The 17597-nt window shown below is 44.6% G+C and overlaps 1 protein-coding gene across 2 annotated transcripts in view; it reads left to right on the top strand.

Annotated features, from left to right (window-relative positions):
* The first annotated feature begins 5141 nt into the window (after positions 1-5141).
* The window catches only part of RRN3 (RRN3 homolog, RNA polymerase I transcription factor), a 36530-nt gene continuing 24074 nt past the window's right edge, over positions 5142-17597 (top strand). Inside the window, exons 1-7 of one of the 2 annotated variants that reach the window (XM_007986365.3) lie at positions 5142-5303; positions 6844-6949; positions 8103-8159; positions 15312-15401; positions 15506-15635; positions 16100-16159; positions 17080-17143. In XM_007986365.3, the coding sequence (XP_007984556.2) occupies positions 5215-5303; positions 6844-6949; positions 8103-8159; positions 15312-15401; positions 15506-15635; positions 16100-16159; positions 17080-17143 (596 nt within the window). In that variant the 5' untranslated portion in view covers positions 5142-5214. The remainder of the gene's footprint in view (positions 5304-6843; positions 6950-8102; positions 8160-15311; positions 15402-15505; positions 15636-16099; positions 16160-17079; positions 17144-17597) is intronic. The other variant, XM_073015185.1, reaches the window with a different exon arrangement.

The following is a 17597-nucleotide window of genomic DNA, read 5'->3' on the forward strand; positions in this document are numbered from 1 at the left end:
TGCCACTGTACTGCAGCGTGGGCAACAGAGTGAGACTCTGTCTCAAAAAAAAAAAAAAAAAAAAAAAAGAAAAAAAATTGTAGATATCCAATTTGTTCCTTTCTCCTTTCCCAAAAGCTTTTTGTGCCTCCTCCAACCCAACAATTCCATCCTAGAAAAACGCTTGTACACATGCATCAGGACACTATACAAGAATATTCAGGCTGGTCACGGTGGTTCACGCCTATAATCTCAGCACCTTGGGAGGCTGAAGTGGGAGGATGGCTTGAGCCCAGGAGTTAGAGACCAGCCTGGGCAATATAGTGAGACCTTGTCTCTATCAAAAAAAAAAAAAAAAATTACTGGTGGCTCACACTTGTAATTACTGACTACAAGGCTCACACTTGTAATCCCAGCACTTTGGAAGGCCAGCGTGGGAGGATCACCTGAGGTCAGGAGTTCGCGACTAGCCTGGCCAACATAGCGAAACCCTGTCTCTACTAAAAATACAAAAATTAGCTGGGCGTGGTGGCAGATGCCTGTAATCCCAGTTACTTGGGAGGCTGAGGCAGGAGAATCCTTTGAACCCAGGAGGCAGAGGTTGCAGTGAGCCAAGACTGCACCACTGCACTCCAGCCTGTGCAACAAGAGCAAAACTCTGTCTTAAAAAAAAAAAAAAAAGAAAAAGAAAAATGAAAAAGGGCTATCACAGTAGTGATTTACATAATGGAGGGAGAAAGGAAATAATTTAAATGTTTATGATAGGAAAATAGATAAGTCATGGTACATTCCTATAATGAAATGCTCTGTGGCAAATAAAATAAACCGGCCGGGCGCGGTGGCTCACACCTGTAATCCCAGCACTTTGGGAGGCCGAGGCGGGCGGATCACCTGAGGTCGGGAGTTCGAGACCAGCCTGATCAATATGAAGAAGCCCCATCTGTACTAAAAATATAAAATTAGCTAGGCATCTTGGCACATGCCTGTAATCCCAGCTACTCAGGAGGCTGAGGCAGGAGAATTGCTTCAACCCAGGAGGCGGAGGTTGTGGTGAGCCAAGATCAGGCCATTGCATTCCAGCCTGGGCAACAAGAGCGAAACTCCGTTTCAAAACAAAAACAAAAACAAAACACGAAAAGAAACCACAACTGTGTACAACAGGGATGGATTTCAACATCCAGGACCATAATGTTGGCCAGCCTCAGTGGCTCACGCCTGTAATACCAGCACTTTGGGAGGCCGAGGCAGGTGGATCTCCTGAAGTCAGGAGTTTGAGACCACCCTGGCCAACAACCCTGTCTCTACCAAAAATACAAAAAAATTAGCTCGGGGTGGTGGTGGGCATCTGTAATCCCAGCTACTCGGGAAGCTGAGGCAGGATAATCACTTGAACCTGGAAGGCAGAGGTTGCAGTGAGCAGAAATCGTGCCACTGTACTCCAGCCTGGGCAACAGAGGGAGACTCCATCTCAGAAAAAAAAAAAAAAAGCATGATGTTGAAAACAAACAGCAGTATAATACAGCATGGAGGTAACTTTATAAAATGCAAAGACAAAAAAAGCAAATATAGTGCATTGTTTAGAAGTATAAATATGGGAATTATACAAAGAAAACTAAAACGACTTTTAAAAATCATGATGGTGACTACTTTTGGGAGGAAAGCGGGTAGAAGGTGGAATCCGAGAGCAGCACACAGTAAGCGTCAATTGTTCTAGTTAATGTTCGGCTTCTTAAATTGGGTGATATGTTCACAGGTATTCATTATATTCTTTTTTTTTTTTTTTTTTTTTGAGATGGAGTCTCGCTCTGTCGCCCAGGCTGCAGTGCAGTGGCCGGATCTCAGCTCACTGCAAGCTCTGCCTCCCGGGTTCACGCCATTCTCCTGCCTCAGCCTTCCGAGTAGCTGGGACTACAGGCGTCCGCCACATCGCCCGGCTAGTTTTTTGTATTTTTTAGTAGAGACGGGGTTTCACCGTGTTAGCCAGGACGGTCTCGATCTCCTGACCTCGTGATCCACCCGTCTCGGCCTCCCAAAGTGCTGGGATTACAGGCTTGAGCCACTGCACCCGGCCTCATTATATTCTTATAACTTACATTAACATATTCTTTTGTACATGTCAAACTTTTTTTTCCTTTTTTTTTTTTTTTTTTTTTAAGAGATGAGATTTTGCTTTCTCACCCAGGCCAAAGAGTGTCATGATGCAGTCATGGCTCACTGCAGCCTCCAACTCCCGGGCTCAAGCGATTCTCCCACCTCTGTCTCCCAAATAATTAGAACTACAAGCACGTGTCACCATGCCTGAGTAACTTTTTAAAAAGTATTGTTTGTAGAGACGGAGTCTGGCTGTGTTGCCTGGGCTGGTCTCAAACTCCTGGCTTCAAGTTATCCTCTTGCCTCAGCCTCCCAAAGCTCTGGCATTACAGGCGTGAGCCACCGCACCCAGACTCAGACTTTTTTTAAGTGAAAGAATGGAGGTATAGGTGGGGAGACACACTTTGGGGAGCCAAGGCGGGAGGATTACTTAGGCCAGGAGTTCGAGACCAGCCTGGGCAACAAAGTGTGACCTCATATATATCAAAAATACAAAAAATTAGCTGGGCTTGGTGGTGTGGGTTTGGGAGGCTGAGATGAGAGGATTGCTTAAGCTGTAGGAGCCTGAGCTGCGAGCTGTCATGGCTGCAGTGAGCTGCGATCGCGTCATTGCACTCTAACTTGGGCGAGACAATGAGATCCTCTCTCAGACCAAACCAGATAATTGTCAAATTGTTGTTTTGCTATTGTTGTTTTTTGTTTTTGCTTTGCTTTGCCTTGGAAGTGAAGAAGAGATTCTCATTTAAACAGCTATCGTGAAGTATCCTTGTGAGCTAGTGTGCAATTATTTCCTCTGTCCTTGAGACACAGATGATTCCTGTCCAACATTCCCAAGGAACTCAGTAAGGACCAAACAGAGACTCAGGAAAGACAGTTACTGATTTTACAGTGTTGCAAAACAGAGCTATGGTTTATGTTTAACAAATTGCTGGCGAGGTGTGGTGGCTCATGCCTGTAATCCCAGCACTTTGGGATGCCAAGGCAGGCGGATCACTTGAGGTCAAGAATTCGAGACCAGCCTAGCCAACATGGTGAAACCTCATCTCTACTAAAAATACATACAAAAATTAGCTGGGCATGGTGGCGCGTGCCTGTACTCCTAGCTACTGGGAAGGCTGAGGCACAAGAATCACTGGAACCTGGGAAGCAGAGGTTGCAGTGAGCCGAGATCACGACACTGTACTCCAGCCTGCGTGACAGAGTGAGACTGTGTCTCAAAAAAACAAACAAACAAAAAAACACCAAATTGCTGTATTTTATTTTGTGAAATAGGGTCTAGCTCTGTCGCCCAGGCTGGAGTGCAGTGGTGCAATCACAGCTCACTGCAGCCATGACCTCCAGGGTTCAAGCAATCCTCTCGCTTCAGTTTCCAAGTAGCTGGGACTACAGGTATGCACCATCTTATGTTGCCCAGGCTGGTCTTGAACTCCTGGAGAGAGATACATATAAACACACACACACACACACACTTTTTTATTTTTATTTTTGAGACACAGTTTCGCTCTTGTTGCCCAGGCTGGAGTACAATGGCATGATCTTGGCTCACTGCAACCTCTGCCTCCCAGGTTCAAGCGATTCTCCTGCCTCAGCCTACCAAGTAGCTGGGATTACAGACACCACCACCACGCCCAGCTAATTTTGTATTTTTAGTAGAGACAGGGTTTCGTCATGGCCAGGCTGGTCTCAAACTCCTGGCCTCAGGTGATCCACCTGCCTTAGCCTCCCAAAGTGTTGGGATAACAGGCGTGAGCCACTGTGCTTGGCCCATACATATGCATTTTTAAAAATTTATTTATTTATTTCGAGACAGGGTCTCACTCTGTTGCCCAAGTGGGAGTGCAGTGATGCTATTTCCCCGGCTCAAGCAATCCTTAGCCTCCTGAGTAGCTGGGACTACAGGTGTGTGCCACCACACCCAGATAATTTTTATTATTTTTATTTTTAAAATTTTTTGTAGAGATGGGGTTTCACCGTGTCACCCAGCCTGGATATTTTTGTATTTTTGATAGGCCTGTACAGTTTCCAAAGTTGCAACCTTTTCCCCTCCCTGAGGGTAGGGGCAGCCTCTGCTCTCCCTCTACATCCCCCACAGTCCTGAGGTTTTGGCCTCTGCCGTTTCCTGTTTCCTATGCTTGGAACACCAGTCGCTCTTTTGTTGGTCTGGCTGACTCCTGTTCCTCTTTTAAAAATTTAAGTTTGGCCAGGCACGGTGGCTCACGCTTGTAATCCCAGAACTTTGGGAGGTCGAGGTGGGTGGACGACCTGAGGTCAGGAGTTCCAGACCAGTTTGGCCAACATAGTGCAATCCCGTCTCTACTAAAAATACAAAAATTAGCCGAGTGTGGTGGCATGCGCCTGTAATCCCAGCTATTTGGGAGGCTGAGACACAAGAATTGCTTGAACCCAGGAGGCAGAGGTTGCAGTGAGCTGAGATCACGCCACTGCACTCCACCTGGGCAACAGAGACGAAGGTTGCAGTAAGCTGAGATCACGCCACTGCACTCCAGCCTGGGCAACAGGGCAAGACTAGGTCTCGAAAGAAAAAAAAAAAAGTCAAGGGGGTAACACCTCTTGGAAACTCTCCTGCTGTTTCTCATTCCAGCATCATCACAGCCTTGAGGCTCTGGGGTAGGTCACTTCGTCGAGCTCGTTTACGTGAGGATAACGTTACCTTGGTGGTCTGTAAGAATGTTGCATTGAGTACAGAGCCCAGGCTCCTGGGTCAGCCGGGTTCAAGTCCCCTTTCCTCCGTGAGGATCTGGGTCAATCACAGTGCTTCAGTTTCTTTGATTTAACTGAGGGAGGCTTTGACTCCAAAAAGTTAACACTCGAGTGTACCCGGCCACAGCTTAGCACATCCAGGGTATTTCCACCCTTTCTTTGGGATTCTTGGGCCTGGATGGAGCAGGACCTTCCTGCCTCTTCTTACTCGCGCATTGGCGCTGGGTGGAACAAGTGGTCCAAGTAAAATGACGGGCGGGGTTTGGCGGCGCTCTAGCTCGCGGAGAGGACACGCTTTCCCCACGCGGGGTCCCTGATTGGCTGAAGGTTGCGCCGGCAAGCGCAACTTCCGGGACAGAGGGTTGTGGCTGGAAGGAGCAGGGCATCCGGCCTGAGGCGCAGCGGTCGTGTTTGTTCGGCCCAATGGCGGCACCGCTGCTTCACACGCGGTTGCCGGGAGATGCGGCTGCTTCGGCCTCTGCAGTCAAGACGCTGGGCGCGTCGAGGACTGGGTAAGATTCAGGCCGCTTCCTTCTGCGCGTCCGAGACCAAAGCTCAGGACTGCGCTTAGGGGAGCGGATTGAAAGGGTCTGGGATAAAGCTAATGGCGTGTGGTAAGAGCACGGGGCAAGAGCACGGGTCATCTCATGTTCGCGGGAATGAGCTCATTCCTCCTAACTGGGTAATAGACATGGGTGGGGCCTGGAAAAGTGAGTATATTCTCTGTTCTGGAGGCTCCCTTTCCCGACTGTGTTTCTTCGTGATTTCCCAGGCCTCGGTACTGCCTTCTGCGCCTTGACTCCTCTTCCTTCCCGCTTCTTCGTCCAAATTTGGAAGGGATTCCCTGGGCTATTTGGTTTATCAGCCGAATGTTTTCACTCATGGCAAATTGAATATTACATCTTTTTTGTTTGAAATTTGTTTCGACACACGTATTTGTTTAACAGTCTTTATTTTGCTCCACTTTTAAATCCCTAACCCCCATAGCACACTTGGCGTTTAACTTTCAGAGTCATTAGGATGCTATGTTTTTTCATGAATTTACTCTGTGTAAGTGAAGCAGACCTTGTAAAACAATTAGCATAATATGATTTATAATATTTATCGAGCTCCTGCTTACTGTCTTAAACACTGGGGACAGTGGTTTATCCAAAGACACTAATGTCCCTGCTTTCTGCAGAGCTTACAGCCTAGGGGGGAAAGGCAGTACACAGGCTAATAAATTACGATGATTTCAGTTATATGACAGGGTAATCCGGGAGGGAGAAGGGAGAGAAGGAGTACTTGAGATTTCTCGTGGGGAAGACATCTGACATTTGAGCTTCCACTTGAATGAAGACAAAAATCTAGGCCGGGAGTAGTTGGTCACGCCTGTAATCCCAGCACTTTTTGGATGCCGAGGTGGGCGGATCACCTGAAGTCAGGAGATGGAGATCAGCCTGGCCAATATGCCAAAACCCCATCTCTACTAAAAATACAAAAATTAGCCAAGCGTGGTGGCGGGTGCCTGTAATCCCAGCTACTCAGGAGGCTGAGGCAGGAGAATTGTTTGAACCCGGGAGATGGAGGTTGCAGTTAAGCGAAGATCACACCACTGCACTCCAGCCTGGGCAGCAGAGCAAGACACGTCTCAAAAAAAAAAAAAAAAAAAAAAAAATCCAGCCACGTGGAGATTTGGGAAAAGAGTATTTCCGATAGAGTGAACAGTAAGTGAAATGAGAACCAGCTTGGCATGTCGAAGAGCAGAAAAGACATTATGGCTGCAGTAAAACAAGGTGTTAGAGATGAGGTGAGAGAGGTAGGCAGGGGCCAGATTAATGTAGGATCTTAAATACCACACTGAGAGATTTGAATTTTTACTATAAGTGCAGTGGGAAGACAGTTTTCGGTTGCTGAGCAAAGGAGGGATTGTTGGTTAGGAGTGGAAGCAGGGAGACCAGTAAAGAGGCCTTAACAATAGTCCCACTGAATGATGTTGGTTCAATAAATGTTGGCTATTATAATTTTTAATATTTTCATGAACTTAATAGCTTGTTAATTTTGGTTCCACAGGATTTCAAATATGCGTGCATTAGAGAATGATTTTTTCAATTCTCCCCCAAGAAAAACTGTTCGGTTTGGTGGAACTGTGACAGAAGTCTTGCTGAAGTATAAAAAGGTAAGAGGAGATAATGTATGAGGTTTGCTTTTGGTCAGGTCAGAATACAACTATTGCTGTTATACTGAAGACCAATAGAAATAGCAAGCTTAATTAAGATACCAGTTGAAACCAAATATTTAATAATATCATGATGCCGTCAGTGCAAACTTAGAGTAATAGTGTCCTTTTTTCCCCCACCTTGGCCCGTTTCACAGGTAATAATGAGAGAGTAATAATGTCTTTACTGAGGTTTCACCTCTTCATATGCTTTATTTACAAAGCATCTTTTAGCTTTAGGAAGTGCTAGAATTAAAAACAATTACAGAGTTTTATTTACTTATTTATTTTTATTTTTTTTAATTTTTTGAGCCGGAGTCTCACTCTGTCGGCCAGGCTGAAGTGCAGTGGCGTGATCTCGGCTCACAGCATCCTCCACCTCCCAGGTTCAAGCAATTCCCCTGCCTCAGTCTCCTGAATAGCTGGGGTTACAGACACGCACCACCACACCTGGCTAATTTTTTAATTTTTTTAGTAGAGATGGGGTTTCGGCATGTTGGCCAGGCTGGTCTCAAACTCCTGACCTTGTGATTCGCCCACCTCGGCCTCCCAAAGTGCTGGGATTACAAGTGTGAGCCACCGTGCCTGGCCTACAGCATTTTATTTTTTGAGGAACTTACCTAAGCATTACTTTGGGACAGTAAACCATCATCTGACTAGAGATTTTTGTTTCTGTGGTAGTTCAGAAGCATTTCTACTATATCTCAGGAGTAGAGGGAAAATGTTAAGTAACCGTATGTTTATATGTAATATCCATTTGTATCCATATTTGAGTGAATACTTTTTTAGATCCTCCTGAATAGATCATTATAGCTAGCTGTTTTTTTCCCTCATGCTTTTTGAGAATTCGCAGGAGTATCAACTGTTACATTCAAATGTCAATACAGAAGTATAGCCAAATGTAGTTTATCATTTTCCTTTTTCCAAGCCCTCTGCCTGCACTAACATGAGTGTTTAAATTTTTGTAGTCATGATTTTATAATCCGCAATTGACATGTGAAAGTTAGTGTTCCTTTTATAATTTCATCTGATGTTAAGGTATGGCTAAAAGTCTTGCTGTTGCTACTAAACAGGAAACAAAAGCATAACTTAATTCTTTCCCCTTCTTGTTAAGGGTGAAACAAATGACTTCGAGTTGTTGAAGAACCAGCTGTTAGATCCAGACATAAAGGTAATTAATTTTGTGTTTGATCATTAGCAAAATTATTGCCACTTTATACAGACATAGTTTGTTCTTTGGCTCCCATTCTGTCCTCTAGAACTTGCTCTCTCCATGGTCCTCCCTTACTTTAATCTGGTGGTTCTCAACCAGGGACAGTTTTACACCCTAGGAGACATTTGGTAATGGCTGCAGATATTTTTGTTTGTCACAGTTGGGAGGAAGGGGTGCTACTGGCATCTAGTGGGTGAATGACAAGAGATACTGCTAAACATCTCATAGTGCACAGGGCAACCTCCTATAACCAAGAGTGATCCAGCCCCAAATGGCAACAGTGTCAAGGCTGGGAAACCCTGTTCTAATGCTTCCTTTCTATTAGATTACTACCTCTTTCCTCCGTGCTGCGTCCAACTCTCTTGTCTCTTTAAAGCTAAAACAAACCAAAAAACAACCACTGATTCAGCATTTCCAAGTTCGAGATATACCTATCATGTAGTAAAACCTTGATACATTTTGTTTCACCATTCTTCCTTTACTGCCCAATTTTGAAGAGAATGGTTTATTACCATGGCAACAGTAGTTAGATTGCCTGGAATAAAATTCCAATTTTATTATCCAGTGCATGACCTTGAGCAAATTGTTTTAACCTCTCTACCTCTTTTTCACTGTGTAAAACCAAGAAAACAATAGAGATTTCAAAAATATGGAGTGTTGTTTTTTAAGAGATGAGATCTTGCTGTGTTGCCCCGGCTATTCACAGGTGTGATCATAGCACACTACAGCCTTGAATTCCTGGCCTCAAATGATCCTTTCTCTTCAACTTCCTAAGAAACTGGGACTATAGGTGCATACCACTGTGCCTGGCTCTAAACATGGAAATATTTAACAAGGATTCAATGAGCTAATATGCAAGAAGCACTTAGAACAGTCTCTGACTCAGAATAAGGGCAGTAATTGTCATCTGTTGGTTTTGTTCCAGCTGACTTCGCTGTATCATTTCTCACTCACATTTAAGTCCACTGTTCTTATCACTGTAGTAATGAGAGGTGACAGCGTGCTGGCAGCCCTCGCAGCCCTCACTCGCTCTTGGTGCCTCCTTGACCTCGGCGCCCACTCTGGCCGCTTGAGGAGCCCTTCAGCCCGCCGCTGCACTGTGGGAGCCCCTCTCTGGGCTGGCCAAGGCTGGAGCCGGCTCCTTCTGCTTGCGGGGAGGTGTGGAGGGAGAGGCGCAGGCGGGAAACCGGGCTGCGTGCAGCGCTTGCTGGCACTCGTGGGCCAGCGCGAGTTCCGAGTGGGCATGGGCTCGTCTAGGCTGGCCCCCACACTTGGAGCGGCAGGCCCTGAGAGGCTTAGCATCCAGGCTAGCAGCTGCGAAGGGTGCGCCGGGTCCTCCAGCAGTGCCGGCCCGTTGGTGCTGCACTCGAATTCTCGCAGGGCCTCAGCTGCCTCCCCGCGTGGCAGGGCTGGAGACCTACAGCCCACCATGCCCGAGCCCCCCTCCCCCCACGGTGGACTCCTGCGCAGCCCAAGCCTCCCTGATGGGCTCCGCCCCCTGCTCAGTGGCCCCTGGTCCCATCGACTGCCCAAGGGCTGAGGAGTGCAGGTGTGGTGCTGGACTGGAGGGCTGCTCTGCCTGCGGCCCTGGCACAGGATTCAGTAGGTGAAGCCAGCTGGGCTCCTGAGTCTAGTGGGGACTTGGAGAACCTTTATGTCTAGCTAAGGGATTGTAAATACACCAATCAGTACCCTGTATCTTGCTTAAGGTTTGTAAATACACCAATCAGTACTCTGTGTCTACCTGATCTAGTGAGGACTTGGAGAACTTTTCTGCCTAGCAATCTTTGTCTAGGTAAAGGTATTGTAAATGCACCAATCAGCACTCTGTCAAAACGGATGAATCAGCTCTCTGTAAAATGGACCAATCAGCAGGATGTGGGTGGGGTCAGATAAGGGAATAAAAGCGGGCTGCCCGAGGGCCAGTGGCAACCCACTGGGGTCAGCTTCCCCACTGTGGATGGTTTGTTCTTTCACTCTTTACAATAAATCTTGCTGCTGCTCACTCTTTGGGTCCACACTGCCTTCACTGCAAAGGTCTGCAGCTTCACTTCTGAAGCCAGGGAGACCACGAACCCACCAGAAGGAAGAAACCCCAAACATCAGAAGGAACACCTCCAGATGCGCAGCCTTTAAGGAGTGTAACACTTTCCGCGTTGGTCTGCAGCTTCATTCTTGAAGTCAGCGAGACCAAGAACCCACGAATTCCGGACACAGTAATTACCCTGACAGGTTACCCATTGTTTTAAATGCTGATTTCAGTGGACTTTTTTTGAGACAAAGTCTCACTCCTGTGGCCTAGGCTGGAGTGCAGTGGTGCGATCTGGGCTCACTGCAACTTTTGCCTCCTGGGTTCAGGCAGTTCTCCTGCCTCAGCCTCCCAAATAGCTGGGATTACAGGCACCGGCCACCATGCCTAGTTAATTTTTTATTATTAGTAGAGACAGGGTTTCACCATGTTGGCCAGGCAAGTCTCAAACTCCTGACCTCAGGTGACCTGCCCGCCTCGGCCTCCCAAAGTGCTGGGATTACAAGTGTGAGCCACTGAGCCCAGCCTCAGTGGACTTATTTTTTTAAGCCTTCTATCAGCCGACACTGTTGGCCACCCACTTCTTAGAACAGTGTTTCTGGGCCGGGCGCGGTGGCTCACGCCTGTAATCCCAGCACTTTGGGAGGCTGAGGTGGGTGGATCATGAGATCAAGGAGATCAAGACCATCCTGGCTAACAGTGAAACCACGTCTCTACTAAACATACGAAAAAATTAGCCGGGTGTGGTGGCGGGCGCCTGTAGTCCCAGCTACTTGGGAGGCTGATGCAGCAGAATGGCGTGAACCTGGGAGGCAGAGCTTGCAGTGAGCCGAGATCGCGCCACTGCACTCCAGGCTGGGTGACAGAGTGAGACTCCGCCTCAAAATAAATAAATAAAACAGTGTTTCTGATCCTCCTGTCTTGGATCCTTTAATCTCTAATCTCTCTCTCTAGGTTCTTGGATCTTAAATTTGTTGTTGATTGGGCTTCAAAACTCGACTCTTTCCTCACTCTGTAGATTCTTCTGTGTGATCTCTTCATCTCCCTTGATGGCTTTGAAATCTACCTGTGTCCTAATATATTTGTGTCTGTAGCCAAGATTGCTCTTGTGGGCTCCAGACTTGCTTCATTTTCATTTTTGGGGGCAGGGGCAGACCAGAGTCTTGCTCTGTAACCTAGTCTGTAGTGTAGTGGGATGATCTTGGCTCACTGCAACCTCTGCCTCCTGGGTTCAAGCCATCCTCTCTCCTCAGCCTCCTGAGTAGCTATGCCACCACGCCCAACTAATTTTTTTGTTTTTTCAGTAGATTTGGGATTTCATCATGCTCGCCGGGCTGGTCTCAAACTCCTGACCTCAAGTGATCCACCCGCCTCAGCCTCCCAAAGTGCTGGGATTATAGGCGTGAGCCACTGCACCCGGCCTAGACTTGTTTCTTAACTGTCTGTTAGATGCATTTACCCAGAATCATCATAGGTGTTCCAAACTTAGCACGTCTTAAAATAAACTCTTGGCTGGGTGCGGTGGCTTGCGCCTGTAATTCTAGCACTTTGGGAGGCTGAGGCGGGAGGATCATGAGGTCAGGAGATCAAGACCATCCTGGCTAACACGGTGAAGCCCTGTCTCTAATAAAAATACAAAAAAATTAGCTGGGCATGGTGGCGGGCACCTGTAGTCCCAGCTACTCGGGAGGCTGAGGCAGGAGGATGACATGAACCCGGGAGACAGAGCTTGCAGTGAGCCGAGATCGCATCACTGCACTCCAGCCTGGGCGACAGAGCAAGACTCCGTCTCAAAATAAATAAATAAATAAATAAATAAATAAATAAATAAACTCTTAACCTTTCTCTCACACCCACCACTTCTGCACACTTCTTTATGTGCTTAACTGTTCATTACTTCCCTCATTATTGAGCTAGGAACCTTGGGGTCTTTAGTACCCCTCAAATCCATTCACTGATCAAGTCCTTAGGGGGAAAAAAATCTTTCAAGCCTTTCTGTTTTGTTGGTTCTCTCTTGTATGGATTCTGGTAACCTCTTTAGCGGGTCTCTATGTTTTCCCAGTCCTCCTCTATCTCATACCTGTGTGGCCCCCACAACCACCATTTAACCTCAACAGTGTAGCCTAAATTATCTCTGGAAAGCACATGTCTAGGCATGTCATTCCCCTACTAAAAAACTTCATGCCTATGGAAAATGAAAATCAGTGTGGCCTGCACCTTTTTTATGTTTCCTCTTGCTAGATACTTTATTCCTGGAATTTGCCACTTCGCATCTTTATGCCTTTGCCTGTCCCTTTTTTTCCTGGCTGGAGGAGGTCCCTGTATGTACTTCATTTGCTACCTATTTGAGCACCGGCTATAGTTACATTGCCTCCCTTCTTGCCAGCTGTGTGACCAGGGACAAGTTGCTGTGCTTCTGTTTCAGTGTCCTCATCTGTAAAATGGGAATCAGTAGTAGTACCTACTTCATGGAGTAAGGATGACATGAGTTACTGTATGTTAAAGTCTTGGAGCAGTACTTGGCTACAGTAAGTGCTATATTAGTGTTTACTGTTGTTATTACTGTAGTTTAAAAAGTTCCTGCTCACCCTTTAAACTGAGCTGAAGTGTCGTCTTTAATGGAGCTTTCCCTGGTTCTCTAAGCACATGGTTGCTCCTTCATTGAGTCCGTTTCCCACACTTCCAGATCTCTCTAATTACAGACCTGGTTTACAAGGCCCTCCATGGTCTATTTGGTGCTTCTTTGTTCCCCAGATTTATTATCTGTTAGCTTGCTCACTATACATGCTAGCCATACTGAACGTCTTTCAGTTTTTTGAAAACGTACTTTTCCTTCTGTAAGAAGTAGAACTTCCAGAAAAGACTCAACTGTGTTACTGTTTAAAGACTGCTGAAGCATCACTTTCTCTTTAAAGCTTTTCCTGACCCCTGCCTTCTTTCCCGGATACAAAGGGACATTTTCTTGGTGTTCCACTGTATTTTGTATCAGCAGTTCTCATTCCTGGTATTTGAACATACCAAGAATTGCACTAGTTGTGTGGAGTGTTGCAAGTAGAACTTTTTTCATCTTGAGACAGGGTCGTGCTCTGTCACCCAGGCTGGAGTGTAACAGGCCCGATCATGGCTCACTGCAGCCTCAACCTCCCAGGCTCAGGCAGTCTTCCCACCTCAGGCTCCCGAGCACCTGGGACCACAGGCATGTGCTACCATGCCAGGCTAATTTTTCTAGAGACAAGGTCTCCCTGTGTTGCCCAGGCTGGTCTCAAATTCCTGGGCTCAAGCAGTCTCCTCCTGCCTTGGCCTCCCAAAAGTGCTGGGATTACAGGCATGAGCCACTGTTCCTGGCTGCTAGTAGAAATAATAATAGTTCAGTACTAACGCATCAAAGCCTGCGACTGATTTACTTTTTTTTTTCCCTTTTCGAGACGGAGTTTTGCTCTTGTTGCCCAGGCTGGAGTGCAATGGCATGATCTTGGCTCACTGCAATCTCCGCCTCCGGGGTTCAAGCGATTCTCCTGCCTCAGCCTCCCTAGTAGCTGGGATTACGGGTATGCACCACCACACCCGGCTGATTTTGTATTTTTAGTAGAGACAAGGTTTCGCCACGTTGGTTAGGCTGGTCTTGAACTCTCAACCTCAGGTGATCCACCCACCTTGGCCTCCCAAAGTGTTGGGATTACAGGCGTGAGCCACCACGCCCGACCTGATTTACTTTTAAAAATGGTACAGTTTAAATGTTATCCTTGTAGTTTTGTTGCAGTCTTTTTTAGTGGAAAAGAGATGGGATAGATTTTTTTTAATTTGCATACTAACTTAGCTTGTTTTGTTTTCTACGTGCCTTTGGCCTTAGTGAGTTACCATTAATGTTATCCTTAACAGTTGTGGACGTTATGAAATTACCATAGTACAAATGTGTTGTGGTTTTACTTTATTTTACTGCCAGGCTACTTGGGATTTCATCAGAAAATGGTTGATCTGTGGGAGTTTGTCACATGGATATGGCATAGTAAGCACTCAGTAGCTGAATTAAGGTGGGGAAAAGGTGACAGCTCCTTCTGCACATATGGGGAGGCGTGTGGGACAGTGGATGGAGGATAACCTTGACTGAGACAGACAGGTTTGGACCTTCTGCTTTACTGGCTTCTTGGTTGGGCAGATTGCTTATTAATCTTTCTTAGTCTCAGCTTCCTGAACAGCAAAATGGGAATAACTAAACATCTTGCAGAGTTTTTAGGATTAGAAGAAGATATGTATGTAGAGTGTCAGACACTGTGCCTGGCATATGGTGTGTTCTCACTAAATGATAACTCTCTATGAATATTCCTGTAGGTATGACCTTGTGTTGCTTTTATTTATATGTCTAACCCTTCCACAAATTAGGGGCTTTCTCTTAATGTGTGTATGTATGTATGCATGAATATAATTAATATAGTAATATTTTATATAATTGACACTGTATTTTATACATTGCATTTCAAATTTAGCAGTTCTTCTCATGTCACTAACAATTATTGTGAACAGTAATTTGATTGCCTGAAAAATATTTCATGGAGGAATGGGATTATCATTTATACAGAACAAACATATCATAATATATTTAAACTCAGCCACAGGTTTGGTTTAGAAAAGTTATGTTTATTCATGACCCCAATTGATCAGCCTAGACTGAGTTTTATCAGCATGCTTTCTGGTCAGCTTGAATATAGAGGAAGTAGAGGTAGCTATTGTTCCTTTGTGATCTTCTGATACTTGAATCTGCTAGATTTCTGCAATTTTTAAAAGTCCCAGGTGTCAACATTTGAGGTGATTTTGTGTTTTCAGGGCAAACAGAAGTGATCAGGCTGAAGTATTGCATTTAAGTCTTTTTCCTACATTTTAGAGTTACTAGATTGCTTTTTTAAAACAGGAAAGTTTATTGTGACATATTTTTGTGTTTTGATACCCAGTTTTCATTTCCTTCCAAGTTTGTGACCTTTCCCCCCCACCTATTCTTGATAGATGATTGATATAAGATAGCTGTAAATTTCTGTTATCTTAGAGGATTTGTGATTTTGAAAGTACTCTTCTTTGTTTAACTTAAGGATGACCAGATCATCAACTGGCTGCTGGAATTCCGTTCTTCTATCATGTACTTGACAAAAGACTTTGAGCAGCTTATCAGTATTATATTGGTAAGTTCACCGTTTATTTCACTGTCTAGTATGTAATTCAGAACTTTGTAATAGTATATATTTTATTAATAACATGCTGCTTTTATCTTCTTTCCCAATTTTAGAGATTGCCTTGGTTGAATAGAAGTCAAACAGTAGTGGAAGAGTATTTGGCTTTTCTTGGTAATCTTGTATCAGCACAGACTGTTTTCCTCAGACCATGTCTCAGCATGATTGCTTCCCATTTTGTGCCTCGTAAGTCATTACTCTTTGCTTGCTTGGAATTTTCTTTTGTTTTTGTTTTTTTATTACTTCTTTATTAAAATACCACCTTCCCGTTGTATATGAGAGATACTGCTACCATGGAAGATTCCAGATGCATATTGGCACCAGGACTGGTAGACATATGTTCCCCGTAATGACCCCTATGGAGGTGTCTAGATTCATTTGTTGCTGTGAGTTTTATGAATTGTAATTTGCTTTATTGAACTCCTGGTGAAGCCTTAGAACTCATCTAGGAATGTTTAGCTGTTTAAAAAACTATAGTTGCTTTACTTTTTTTCAGATTGTGCTTTTAATTAATCATTGGGGTAACTTTGGATTATGGAAAAATAACTTTTTTATATAGCTATTCATTGTCTACGTCAGTAACTTTTTTGTGTAGCTGTTTATTGTCTAGATCAATGACAGAATAACATATTTTCTGTTTCTCTCAAAAGCCCGAGTGATCATTAAGGAAGGTGATATAGATGTTTCAGATTCTGAGGATGAAGATGATAGTAAGTGTAAAAAGGTTTAAAGCCTGGTCACAGTAGCTTACACTCATAATCCCAGCACTTTGGGTGGCCAAGACAGGAGGATCATTTGAGGCCAAGAGTTTGAGACCAGCCTGGGCAACATAGTGAGACTTTGTCTCTACAAAAAAACCATTTTTTTCAAATATTTTCTTAAAAAAGGCTTAAAGTAGAACTAGGCAGGGTGGTGTGTGTCTTTAGTCACAGCTGCCTGGGAGGGTTAGGTGGGTGGATTGCTTGAGCCAGGAGTTCAAGCCCTGCCCGGACAAGATGGCAAGACACTGTCTCTTTAAAAAAAAAAAAAAAAAGTAAAGCACAGAACACCTGGCACCTATTCTAATAAGTAGACTGCAACAAATGACAACCTTTGATAAAACGTTTTTGTTGTATTTAGCATTGATATGCAATGAATGCATTATTTATATAATTAGTCCATTTAGTTTTCATTGATGGTTGTGGAGAAAAAAATCTTGAAATTATTATTTCTGTGATAAATTATTCCGTTTTGGTTAGCATGTAAGTTTTTAGCTTCAAGTATGTCACTTTTTTTTTTTTGAGACAAAGTCTTGCCTGTTGGAGTACAGTGATATGATCTTGGCTCACTGCAGCCTTTACCTCCCGGGTTCAAGTGATTCTTCTGTTTCAGCCTCCTGAGTAGATGGAACTACAGGCGTGTACCACCATGCCTGGCTAATTTATGTATTTTCAGTAGAGATGGGGTTTCACCATGTTGGTCAGGCTGGTCTCGAACTCCTGACCTCAGGTGATCCACCCGCCTTAGCCTCCCAAAGTGCTGGGATTACAGGCGTGAGCTACTGCACCCGGCCAACATGTATTTTTAGCTTCAAGTGTGTCGCCCTTCGGTTTTGTTTTGATGCTCATACTCTCAACTTTTCTCCTTGCAGATCTTCCTGCAAATTTTGACACATGTCACAGAGCCTTGCAAATAATAGCAAGATATGTCCCATCGTGAGTATACTTTTCCTTATTTTGAATGTTCAATTCTCAAGAAAATTGTAATCAATTAGTAAAAATTATAAAATGTTAATAGCATTAAAGCTTGAGTCTTACATTGCATGTTTTTTTTTTTGTATCCACTTGAGGAAACTTTACATTCTACAAAAAGTGGCATTTCCATTTTCTATTTATTATCTTTGATTGTTTTTCAAAGTTTGTATGCAGATTCTCCCCCAATTTTGTATGGTGGTTGGAATTTTGCTTTTATCTTCAACAGATACACTATCCAAACATTTTCAGTGAGAAACCCCTGTGTGTGTTTGTGTCATGCCATATGAATAAAAATTGCACTTCTAAGAAAAGCTTTTCAGGTTTGTGGGTTTCTTTTGGAAGGGTGGACTTCTAGTTCCCTCTGTCCGTTGATTATATGTTAACTTGAAACAATCCAACTTGATAATTTTTTCTT

The sequence above is a fragment of the Chlorocebus sabaeus genome, chromosome 5, assembly GCF_047675955.1.
Source record: "Chlorocebus sabaeus isolate Y175 chromosome 5, mChlSab1.0.hap1, whole genome shotgun sequence".
NCBI lineage: Eukaryota > Metazoa > Chordata > Mammalia > Primates > Cercopithecidae > Chlorocebus > Chlorocebus sabaeus.